This window comes from Hyposmocoma kahamanoa, unplaced genomic scaffold, assembly GCF_003589595.1.
Source record: "Hyposmocoma kahamanoa isolate Upper Pololo Valley unplaced genomic scaffold, ASM358959v1 102, whole genome shotgun sequence".
Lineage (NCBI taxonomy): Eukaryota > Metazoa > Arthropoda > Insecta > Lepidoptera > Cosmopterigidae > Hyposmocoma > Hyposmocoma kahamanoa.
This window is the reverse complement of record NW_020653337.1, coordinates 2,328,268-2,340,177: the sequence shown is the minus strand read 5'-3', so window position 1 is coordinate 2,340,177 and position 11,910 is coordinate 2,328,268. Positions and strand designations below refer to the sequence as shown.

Sequence of the window (11,910 nt, the reverse complement as noted above, 5' to 3'; positions counted from 1 at the left end):
TATAAAAATAATTTTGAAACAACTTCCTGCAAGTCCTCTGTTTCATTGTAAGTTTTACTCTTAGGCCACAATTTGACGGTCTTTTTACATTCTATTCTATTCATGGCGAAATAATGCAAAGTAGAATTTAATTTAAAGTAAAGGAAAGTACCAAGGAAGCAAAACAATTTATGCGTGTGTCATCGAGTATATAACCAGAAATAGAGACGAGATAAGGGCCATAAATTCCTGGTAACACATTAGCGATACAGCTCTTATAAATATCAATTCCAGTGTGCACTGAAATATAGACAGGCCAACTACTGACCTGTGTGTACGTCTCCGTATATTCCAAAAAATATTCTGTATTTATTGTAAAAAAGATAATATCTCTAACAATGCCGTGCTATTCTATTCGATGGTGTGGGAAAAACAGCAAAACATCTAATTACAAAACAAACGGACTCACATTTCATCGGTAATTAAATATGTAATTTTGCAATTTTCGTCCATTACAGCAAAGCTCTAGTTAACTGGTCGATTTGAAGTGAAACAGTTGACGACACCCATTGACGACACCCGTCCATTGTTTCGAACTCGGGCTAGCCAATCGGAGCGCATTTGTCACAGTAATGATATGGCAGAATAGTTTTCAAACAAATTAAATGACATTTCGTCTCTATTTATGGTTATATACTCGATGGCGAGTGTTCTGTGCGGAGTTATGCACGAGTTGAAGAGGAATCACTCGATTCGATTCGTCTGTGGTTGGTTTAAGTAACGGAATCAAATGGTGTAATTGAGTGCTTTTTCGAAATTAATTGTTGGATAAACAGTTGCCGAACCGAGAGGACGTCGCACTCGTTTAGGAGTTTGCGGGTTGGATAATCGAAAGGACGGAAGTTATATAAGGAATATATGATATATAAGGAATAGCTCTCTGCGTTCTTTCCAGGTTTATCAGGGTGGTCTTATGTGCACCGCCCCAGGATGTAATGCAGTAAAGTAGCAATGATTGATTGAGCGTTATCTGCTGCATGCTTTCAAATAAGTAATATTCGACCAAATTAAAAAAACGCACGATGCGAATGACTCCATACTTGATATTGTGTTTTAATTTAGTCGAATATTACTTATGTGACAGTAATTGTTTCGGACTTAGATCGAGAGTAGACCCCCAGTTCCGAAACCGAGAAATGACCGTCAGAAATGTCACAGGGATCATTTTATCTCTAGGTGTACAAGCGATATTCGTATTTCCTTGGATTCGAATAGGACTTAGTGCACAAGCGACATCCGAAATGGGTCCGAATTTTCTAGATTCGAATAATATAAAATAAAAAAAAACTAGTTATTAATTTGGAAAATTCTAAATAAGAAGTAAAATTAACATAAAAAAAATAAAAAATCTAAATGAAAATTAGTTGCAAAATTTGTATAGTCTCGGACTCGTGAAATTACAAACAAATGGGACTTGTCAACTTAAGTCTCAGGGCGACGGGCGCAGTACCGTGGCAGTACCCCTCCGGTCTTCGCGAATCAAATCTCTGTGTTGCACTACAACTGTCATGGATAGATAGATAAAACGTTTATTGTCTTGCATCACACACACAACAAAATAATACAGTAAGTTGATAATAAATAAAATAATAAATAAAAACATAATACTGACCTAATGATCATCAGCTTGTGTGTGCTAAAGCAAGCCAAATAGGTCGTGACTCAGTGGAAAATTTGGCCAACAGTAAAGCACTGATTTTCGCCACCACCTTCGTGGGAAGCGCGTTGCAGTGCATCAAAAGTAAAAACATTGTGAGGATAGGCGTAATGCTTACTGCTAGGAGCACGACTAGTTCGTCTCGTCGTTCGATATTATAAAAAAAATATATTATTTTCCATCTGTAAATATAAACCAAATTGCAGACGACAACGTTCGCCCGTGCAAAGAGATACTACCGTTCCCGCTGGCGCCGGCCGCCGTCGCCCACTACCAGTACCGCAGCTTGCTGTACGTGAGCGTACGCGAGATCAACCTCAATGGGTACGCCGCGAGGGCTGGCTCCGGCAGCGCCAGGAACATCACAGTACGTACTCCCTTACCCTTCGTATTCTTCTTATAACAATAAGGGGCTAGTGTCCGCAACTCGACATCTGGGCCATCCGGGCTGTTCCAAGTAACTCGGCATCCTCCTGGGTTTGTTGAGGACTTCTGGGAGCGACCTCGACACACCTAGGTATTTCGCCCTGTATTTTTATTTTTCAAAAAACGAACACGGAAAGTTTGTCATGTATGGACCGTGTGACTTCTTTCCGGCCAAGGCCTGCAAAGTTAGTATGAAAATCCATAATGTCCTCTTCTCGTAGTAAACTTTTAAATCTACCTACTAACAATGAAATATGTAAACAGGCATACCTACCTGTACCACTTACTTAAAAAAAAAAGAAAATGGCGGTAACACGGTTTTTTTTTTCGTTTTTTTTTTGTATTTTGGTTGCGGAAATGAGTGATAGTGAAAAGAGCGATAACGAAAATACAGTAATAAGATATACATTCAAACATATCATCAGAAGTTCTGCAGACTACTAGGTACTAATGTGCCTGGAAAAACAACACTTTCCTTTAGCAATTGTATTGTATAAATTGTAGTGTTAATTAATATTTTTTACATTTTCTATTATAAATCTTCCTCTCTTTAGTCTTTTATTATTTCCTCGCATTGTTTGAGAACAATTCTACGCATGCCTCGGCGGGAACGGGGATTGCTTGACTTGTCTTAATGTAAGGCCTCGCTGACGCTCGTCCTTGTAACTCATACTCGTCCAGCAATCCCTTACTTCCCGGCCTCTGCAATAATGTACTATATTCATTGACTTACAATTATATGGACGTCGGGTCCGCGCTAAAAAGTGTACGGTAAATAGGGCGTTAAAATCGTATACACAGCGTCATTCACGCTTTAGTCTTCGTTTGTTCGACTGACAGCGAAGCAAGCAAAATTAGACTGTACTGCGATGACATTACAATTTAAATCTAACGTTTTAGCTTTTTCATATTCCTTTACATGTCACTACGTTTAAATAGGTTGACTTGGGACATTTTTTTCGTGGTTTTTGTATTAGACCCGTCGTCCATTTATTTGTAAGTCAATGACTACATTTATAAAAAAACACAATAGAAACTTACGGTAATAACCAAAACGTTTACATGCTAATTACTTATACTACATACATATCTGATACGCTAGGTTTGCTTTACAAATTAGCAGAGAACAAAAAAGTAACGAGAATGGACACTCTCCGCCCCTCCCTAGCTTTAGATACAGCACCACGCCCCGCACATTGACGGTCACATTGACAGAACGACAACAAGGCTGTCGGCGAGCCTTATCGCGCTGAGACGGCTTTGATATTTGAATATAATTTTCATTTATTCTCTCATATTACATATGAGAGAATAATATTACCACACATACATATTACCCTGGACACCGCGCGTACGCGTTTCTTCTTTCTTGCAGTCTTCTATAACGTTAACTCTTCTTTTTTTAATTTTAATCTTCTGTAATGTTTCTTCTATAATTTTTCTTTCATGATTTTTCTTCTATAATTTGTCTTCTATTCTTTTCTTCTATAATATATTCTTCAATATAATTTTGCTTCAATTAGTTTTCTTCTATAGTTTTTCTTCTTGATCTTCTATAAATTGATCTTCTTTTTTCTTTCTTGATATTAAATTCTCTGTCTAGAAATCTTCATTGTTATGTACACTCGCGAGCAACCAAACCGACTCAGACCCTACACCTGCATATAAAGTAGTTTTTATCAAAAACTACCCAGTCAATTAATAAAAATGTCTTATTTTCTGATAGCATGAAACTTTAGCTTTAAGATGGTCTCATTAGCATAAAAATCGATTGCGTGGTTTTTGAAATAATAGTAATAGAGTTAACAATTAGGGAAAATAGGAATTTAGAAAAATAATTTATGGAGATTGTTATTCAAATTAAAACAAAAAAAAGTAAAATAATAATAATAAATTTATTTAATTAATATTTGGTGTTACCCCCTCTAGCTCTAGTAACAGCTTGTAGTCGATTTTTCATTGACCTGATTAACTTTTTAATAACTTCTTGAGGAATTCCGTCCCATTCCTCTAACAACGCCGTCTTGAGCTCATTGATATTTGAAGGTTTTCCGGATTTCTGGCTCGGACCCTTCGTTTGAGCTCGTCCCATAAATGTTTGATGGGATTCATGTCTGGACTAAGCGCTGGCCAGTCCATGGTCTGTATACGGACTTCTTCCAGAAACCGCTTAGTTATACGCGAAGTGTGACACCGGGCATTATCGTGCATCAATAAGAAGTTATCGCCGACAAACCCCGTGTACGGAACAACATGTTCTAGGAGTATATCGGTAATATACCGATCGGCTGTCAATCCTCCTCCTCGGTCCCCCCAGGCACGAAAACGAGTTCGGTTTTCTCGTCTAAAGAAATTCCAGCCCACATCATACAAGAGCCGCCGCCATATGCAACAGTTTCAGCGAAACAGCACTGCGAAAATCGTTCACCTGGGCGCCTATACACCCGACCTCTTCTATCACTGCCATGCAGACACATTCTGCACTCGTCAGTAAACAAGACAGCCCGCCATTGCTCGTGGTTCCAATTGAGGTGCTCTCTAGCAAATTGCAGGCGCGCTTGTCGATGGCTTGTCGTCAATTTCGGACCAGTTGCAGGACGTTTTGGTGTATAGTTGCCTTCCCTCAGGCGTCTTCGAACTGTCCACTCGCTTACAGCCACTCCTCGAACACGTCTTAGCTCTTGCTGTACGTCGACACCAGTCAGGTGGCGATTTCGTTGAGATGTAGAGACTATGAACCGATCGTCGATTTGAGTTGTGCACCTGTGACGGCTGGTTCTCGGCCTCCGGTCGAATACACCAGTCTCTAGAAATCTTCTGTATACCCTTGATACAGCAGATTGGCTTAGGTGCAGTGGAGCAGCGTTAGATCGCTGACTAAGTCCCTGTTGCAAAAGAGCAACAACTTGAACGGCTTCTTCCGGTGTTGTATCCATGGTTTTGTCAAAATAGTGATGGCGATTCACGGAGATGCGTTCAGGTCAACTTCTGGAAAGCGGCTGTAGGCATAAGCCGCGTGCGGGAGGTTTTATAGGGTTAGTTGTTCGCCCAACTCGTACTGGGTACCGCGAGTAAATTTCCCTGTACTGCATATTTTATTTTTTTTTAAACTACTGAATCGATATTGATGCTAATGATACATTTTTAAAGCTGAAGTTTCAAGCATTTTAAACATATAACGTTTTTATAATTCGGTTGTAAACTTTTTGATAAAACCTACTCTGAATGCGCGCTTAGACATTGAGTCGGTTTGGTTGCTTGCGAGTGTAGTTCAAATTTACTGTTCTTCACAAAAGATAAGTTGGCTGGTATGGGTCGCCATCTCATATTATTAAAAAGGATGGACGTAGATGGTAGAGTGAAATACGTTGATTTAAAGAGACATGTTTATTGTTCGGTCTCCAGAATATAAGTGAGTAAATAATACAATATAAAATAAAATGTAAACTTAAATGCTAACCAAGCAATACGCACCACATGTTGCAGTTAGACTATAAATATAGTCTATCTATACTACAATTCATTATGAAACTTGTACGTTAGTATATAACATTATTATACGTTATTTGTAACAGTCGTGCTCTGTACGCCTGTTTATCGTCGTCTGATCGGGGTAAAGAGAGGAGTTTCTTTCGTTTTCTAAAAGATGAATCGCATTAAGTAAAAAAACTTATCTGAGACTCATTCAGTTATTGTTTTCTTCATTAATTTAGTACATAGTAATATATAATATAAATTATATTACAGATTACTTATATCAATATAATAAGACGTCATAAGTTCATGAACTAGTAGACAAGGGTTTTCGAATTTTCAATTTGTAATGTTGATAAATGTTATGTAGTGAATATAATTATTTACTAGCTAATGATAAAGTTGGACAAGCAATTTCAAATACTTGGTTATCTTATTTAAACGCGCCTATCCGAAATATAACATTTTAAGCACTTTTTATATTTAAAAAAATCTTCAATATTATTCTAGTTAATGAAAAATACAATATCATATCATATTATTAGGATTCCAATAATAGAATTATAGATAACTGATTCGCGTTAGAACTTTCGCTATGTTGCCGCTCTGACCACGTAACGTAATCGGCCACAGAGGCAGTACCATGTAGATGTAGTAGGTTAATAAATTTCGACTGTTGTATTGAGTGTCCGGGGTGTGAAATTAGTTGCTAATGCTGTCGTAAAAGATGTCAGCATCCTGTACCAACGTGAGACAAACATTTCGTGGGCGCGTTGTCCGCACGCCAAGTTTTCCGCACGGGGGCAGGGCCCCGTCACTCGCTTAAGGTTACGCGATAAGTGCCTACCGCTGAGTACGTCGGCAAATTACAAGCGCAATGGGACTTGACAACTTATGTCTCAGGATGACGGACACAGTGGCAGAGCCCCTAAGATCTTTTCGATTAAAGCTCTGAGTGGCACTGCAACTGTTATGGAAAGGCGTGTCGCTTACCACCGGGCGCACGACGTGTTCGTCCCACAATTGGTATTATAAAAAAAAAGTTGAGTTAATTTCGTTATTCTATTTATTTAAACTTTGCACACAAAGTAAAAATGGCGGACTTATTGCCATTAGGCATTCTCATTCGGAGGGCTGAGTTCAAAATAAATAACGGGTGCACACGACAAATAAAAACACATAAATAAGGCACAAATAAATGAAAATTTATAAATAACTAAGTATTATACACGATATAAAATGTACATGCGATATATAACATATAGCATACGACTATATTGATACATAATCAACCTATAAATACATATACACCCAATGACTAATGTGAAGCAGATTCTAGATTCTAATACTCATAGTACGGAGAGTTCTCTAGTTTAAGATTAAGTTATATTAGGTAATTTCAACCTGTAACTCGATATCACATTTTTGTTATAAACAGGTACGAATCCAGCTAATGTCAGGCGAAGACCAGGCAATGGCGTTGCCGAACATATTTGGTCGCAGTTCCTGCCCTGAACACGGCACAGAGTCGTACACAACCGTCCTGTATCACAACAAGTAAGTTTAAATGATGACGTTTAATTTTATTTATTCATTAAAGGTTTTAAACCTATGGAAAATGCTACCTCTTAGTTGTTATTGTTATATTATATATCACTAAAAATAAAAATAAAATGGTGTTTATTTGATATGCAAAATTCATTATAAAATACAAAATAATAATAATAATAGTAACGCACACACTCAACATAGCCCCGAACTAGGGAAACCCTGCGTCGCGGGTGCCATAGACACATAGACAACCACAAATTACACCTAAACTCACGAGAGAAATAAATGTAGGCCATACAAATATTTCTCCCGGCCCAGAAATCGCACCTAGGACCTCTGCGTGGCAGTCCAGTATGGTAACCATTCGGCCACAGAGGCAGTTTAAACATTTATAAAATATCAAATAAGTCGTTCATAAATAAGAAAAAAAAACAATAAAAACTAGGCGTATAGCGGACTGTATCAATTGGATTCGGATGCTATTGAGGAGTGAGAAATACAAGAAGTGTACTTAAAATTTATTTAAACAGAAAACATACAAACAATAACATTAAGAAAGAAAAGGCACCAAAACCAAGTAATTTAAATATCAATCTAAAAGTTTTTTAATAAATAAATAACTGCGCATTTGACCTCCATCTCATCTGATGGAAAGCGACGATGAGGTGACGATATAGCATGCACACTTAAATAGTGCCTATTCACTCTCGCTCGACGTCGTTTTTGATCAAATGTATTTGTTGGTAGTGCCCATCGAGTATATAACCAGAAATAGAAACGAAATGTCATTTAATTTGTTTGAAAACTATTCTGCCATATCATTACTGTGACAACTGCGCTCCGATTGGCTAGCCCGAGTTCTAAACAATTGACGGGTGTCGTCAACTGTTTCACTTCAAATCGATCAGTTAACCTTGAGCTTTGCTATAATGGACGAAAATTGCAAAATTACATATTTAATATTAATATACCGATTAAATTTGATTCCGTTTGTTTTATAATTAGATGTTTTGCTGTTTTTCTCCACACCACCGAATGGAACAGCATGCCATTGTTAGAGATATTATCTTTATTACAATAAATACAGAATATTTTTGGAATATACGGAGACGTACACACAGGTCAGTTGTTGGCGCTATACTATTTCAGCTTTCTAATTTGTAATTTCAGTGCAAACGAGAGTTGATATTTATAAGTGATCTACCACTGATGACCAGGAATGTATGGCCCTTATTTCGTCTCTATTTCTGGCAATATACTCGATGTAGTGCCCTGACCAACTGAATAAAAGAGGTTGGTGCCGGTACCGAACGTTTAATACATTTATGACTCTAAAAACAATGAGAAGGTGCGTTAATTTGTGGAAAGTTTATGAGCCGGGGGGCTGCTACCAAGTGTAGCAGTCTGGCGTTGAGAATGATTTGTTGGGCACTGGCGCTGCCGACGCGCGACTGGATTACGGAGCCTGGGCCGCGCCCGCACCTCATGCCTGCCCCGCTGGCGCCTGCGCACTAGGGCTCGTCGTTCGACTAGAGGTGTGCCGCCTCATGTTGAGATTTTTTGTGAAATAACTCCATAACTTTTTATTATAATTAATACAAAAGTCAAACACAGATAAAACTTTTCGACCCGATGGGACTTGAACCCATGACCATACTGACCATAATATTGATCTTACCAACTGATGATGTTCCTTTTGGTCATTGTACTCTATATCCCTTGCCGGTTCATTCCATTTATTCCCTCCTCTATAGGAACCCGTCTCTCTACGACGAGATCAAGATCAAGCTGCCTGCAGACCTCGGCGACCAGCACCACCTGTTGTTCACGTTCATGCATGTCTCCTGCCAACGCAAACCCGTGGCTCCCGAGCAGGAGAAGAACGTTGAAACTCCCGTCGGGTACTCTGTAAGTCAAACACCGCTAAAACTGCCCGTTTTGTAACATTGTTATAATTTTTTTTAATGTAATTTAATTATATTGACGAAACTCTCTTTTACTTTGATGTCTAACTCTATATTATATAGTATATTTTATATATATGTGTGTGTGTATATATATATATATATATATTATATATATATATATATGTGTGTGTGTGTGTGTGTGTGTGTATATATATATACATATATATACACATATGTGTGTATATATATATATATATAACATCAGTTAGACGTCAAGACATTCACTCTCGCCTTGAAAAGGCCAAATTATAGCGTTCGGGGAATAAATCTGCAGGCAGGGAATTCCACTCCTTACCTGTTCGTCATGTAAATGTGTAAGTGAAAAGCTTCGTACGAATATTTGAAATGTCCACAACTTAGAGCTGGAACCTCAGTCTACTCCGTGATGTATCTTGTAGAATATCTAACTAACTTAACGTTACGTAACTTTACTGCGGTGTTCAAGGCTCTGCAGCTTCGCCTCTATTAAATTCGAGTCATGACACACTTTTCAACTGAATCCAAAGAGGGCAGATGATATTTAGCAGAACTACTTCACACACAAACCGGACTTGTGCTTGGTGCAGCTGGAGCAACTGTCCCGGTGTGAAGTAAAGCTGTGGCTTTACTTCACACCGGGACAGTTGCTTTAACCTTTTTTAACCTTTTTTTGTTTCTTAACCTTTCCAGGGTGTGCCCTGGAAAAGTTAACAAACTTCCTGGCTGCATTTTTGGCCATGGATTCTATGTATCAATATGTATTGCAAGTTTGTATAGAAAGTTTCCTTAAAATATAATAATTTGAGGTTATGGCGAAGATGGTTTGGGATAACGCCTATTAGAGGAAAGGACAAAAGGGACAATATATGCCTTTTCTAGTCGCCAAATTCAGTTTAACGTATTTACAATTTTTTTTCAGTTCTCTTCTACATGTTATTTTTGTTGTTATTATTATTAAGTAAGAGCATTGGGACATGTTCTGTGTTTACTGGACTGTCACAATAAACTTGCAGATGTTATCAACGATAAACAATCAACCAAACTTTTATCTTCCAGTGGCTACCACTCTGCCGTAACGGCAAACTGACCTGCGGAGAATTCAACCTACCAGTGATGCAGGAGGAGCCCCCAGCGAACTACTCCTACATATTCCCGGACGTCCTCCTCCCTGGGACGCGATGGATCGACAACCATAAACCAATATTCAGCATTGCCTTAGATGCTCATTCTACTGTACATCCACTGGTAAGTATCAAGTTTTTTAGTCCAGGGGAGGACTGCCACCTAACCTGTTTCTACAGTCAAGCAGTAATATGATCATTACTGCGTTCCGGTTTTGAAGGGTAAGGATGACTACGCCCGTCACTCTGAGACATAAGTTGACAAACTTATGTCTCAGAGTGACGGGCGCAGTGGCATTTCCCCTTTACAATTTAAAACTCTGAGTGGCGCTGCAACTGTCGTGGACAGGCGTGTCGCTTACCATCTTAAAAAAAAAACAAATCAAACAGACCTTTATTTCAAAGGTAAGCAATTTTACTTGAAATAACTTTTTGCAAAAATACAAACCTCAAAGTTCATAGAATTACATCTATTTGCCAAGTTTTATTGAAATCGGTTACCGGAAAGAGCACGAAACCGGATTCATCTCCTAGTTTGCCACCCTCTTTAAATTTCAAAGGGACCAATATTGAGGTACACTCTTTCCAACAAAAAGGAACCATCAAAATCGGTTCACAAATACCGGAGTTATCGTGTATGCAAAACTATATACAGTCGAATTGGGAGGACGTTCCCTCTCTCTTTTTTTGAAGTCGATTATTAAATTGTCACATTGATTTATTCGTAAAGTAAATTCTCCTGAGGAAAACGAGTAAGAAGCTCTAGGGGATACTCTTTGTAAATAGGCACACAATAGCACCATATTAATAATATCATTGTTTAAAATTTTCACCCTTTTCAGGATGGCTACATAGAACGATTTTCCATGGCATGCGAAGCAGTGCAAGAGGGGAACATTCCGCCCAGGATTGGCCTGTCTAATATGGAAGCCGAACTTCGAGCTAGGTAAGTAAATTACGACATGGTCCTGAGATCCTAGTTTGTTTGAAAACAATCATATTATAATCATATTACATTAAATCTTTTTGCAATTCTTTCTTTCTTTCACGCCGAAGAAGGGTTCACAACATTCGGAAAACGTGTAAAGTCCCCAACATAGGGCCAGTGGACTGCCTGTGGACTAATCCTTTTCCTGAGAGAAGACCCGTGCTCAGCAGTGAGATGTTGATCATGACGATGATTCGCAATGGAAAGTGTGTTGTTATACATCGTTATATAGCAAATTTTTGAGACCATAACTTTATATTACGGAGATTATGTTATGAGACGGTGGGGACGGCCGAGAACGGCCGAGAACGCGTTGGCGGGACGATCTTGATGGGTTTGAGAGGGAGTGGTGGGATATTGCTAATGACACGGAGCAATGGCGGATTTTGGGGGAGACCTTTGCCTAGCAATGGGACATAATAGGTTAACAAAAAAAGGTATGTCAATTTGTGTAACGTACAAACTAGAGAATTCTCGTGCAGTTTCAGGAATTCCCGCACCTGCCTGTAGTTTCTACGTTACACAAGTGACATAATGTTCATAATCTATGCACAATTACGTTACATAAATTGGCTTCTAAACCGTTCCGCGGCAATGTAAATTGATTCTATATATCAAGTTAGATCATCAATTTTCTAAATTGGTTCTTGTCTATGTTTTCTGGATAGTGCCCTTAGGAACTCCTTAGTTTGAGATCAAGCAATAGGC

The 11,910-nt window shown here is 38.5% G+C and overlaps 1 protein-coding gene across 4 annotated transcripts in view; it reads left to right on the top strand.

The window, feature by feature from the left end:
• The window catches only part of LOC113234489 (dedicator of cytokinesis protein 7), a 76,823-nt gene that overhangs the window by 24,786 nt on the left and 40,127 nt on the right, over positions 1-11,910 (top strand). For all 4 annotated transcript variants that reach the window (XM_026469834.1, XM_026469842.1, XM_026469826.1 and 1 more), the window contains 5 exons: positions 1,903-2,063; positions 7,035-7,153; positions 8,902-9,055; positions 10,150-10,338; positions 11,057-11,160. In XM_026469834.1, the coding sequence (XP_026325619.1) occupies positions 1,903-2,063; positions 7,035-7,153; positions 8,902-9,055; positions 10,150-10,338; positions 11,057-11,160 (727 nt within the window). The remainder of the gene's footprint in view (positions 1-1,902; positions 2,064-7,034; positions 7,154-8,901; positions 9,056-10,149; positions 10,339-11,056; positions 11,161-11,910) is intronic.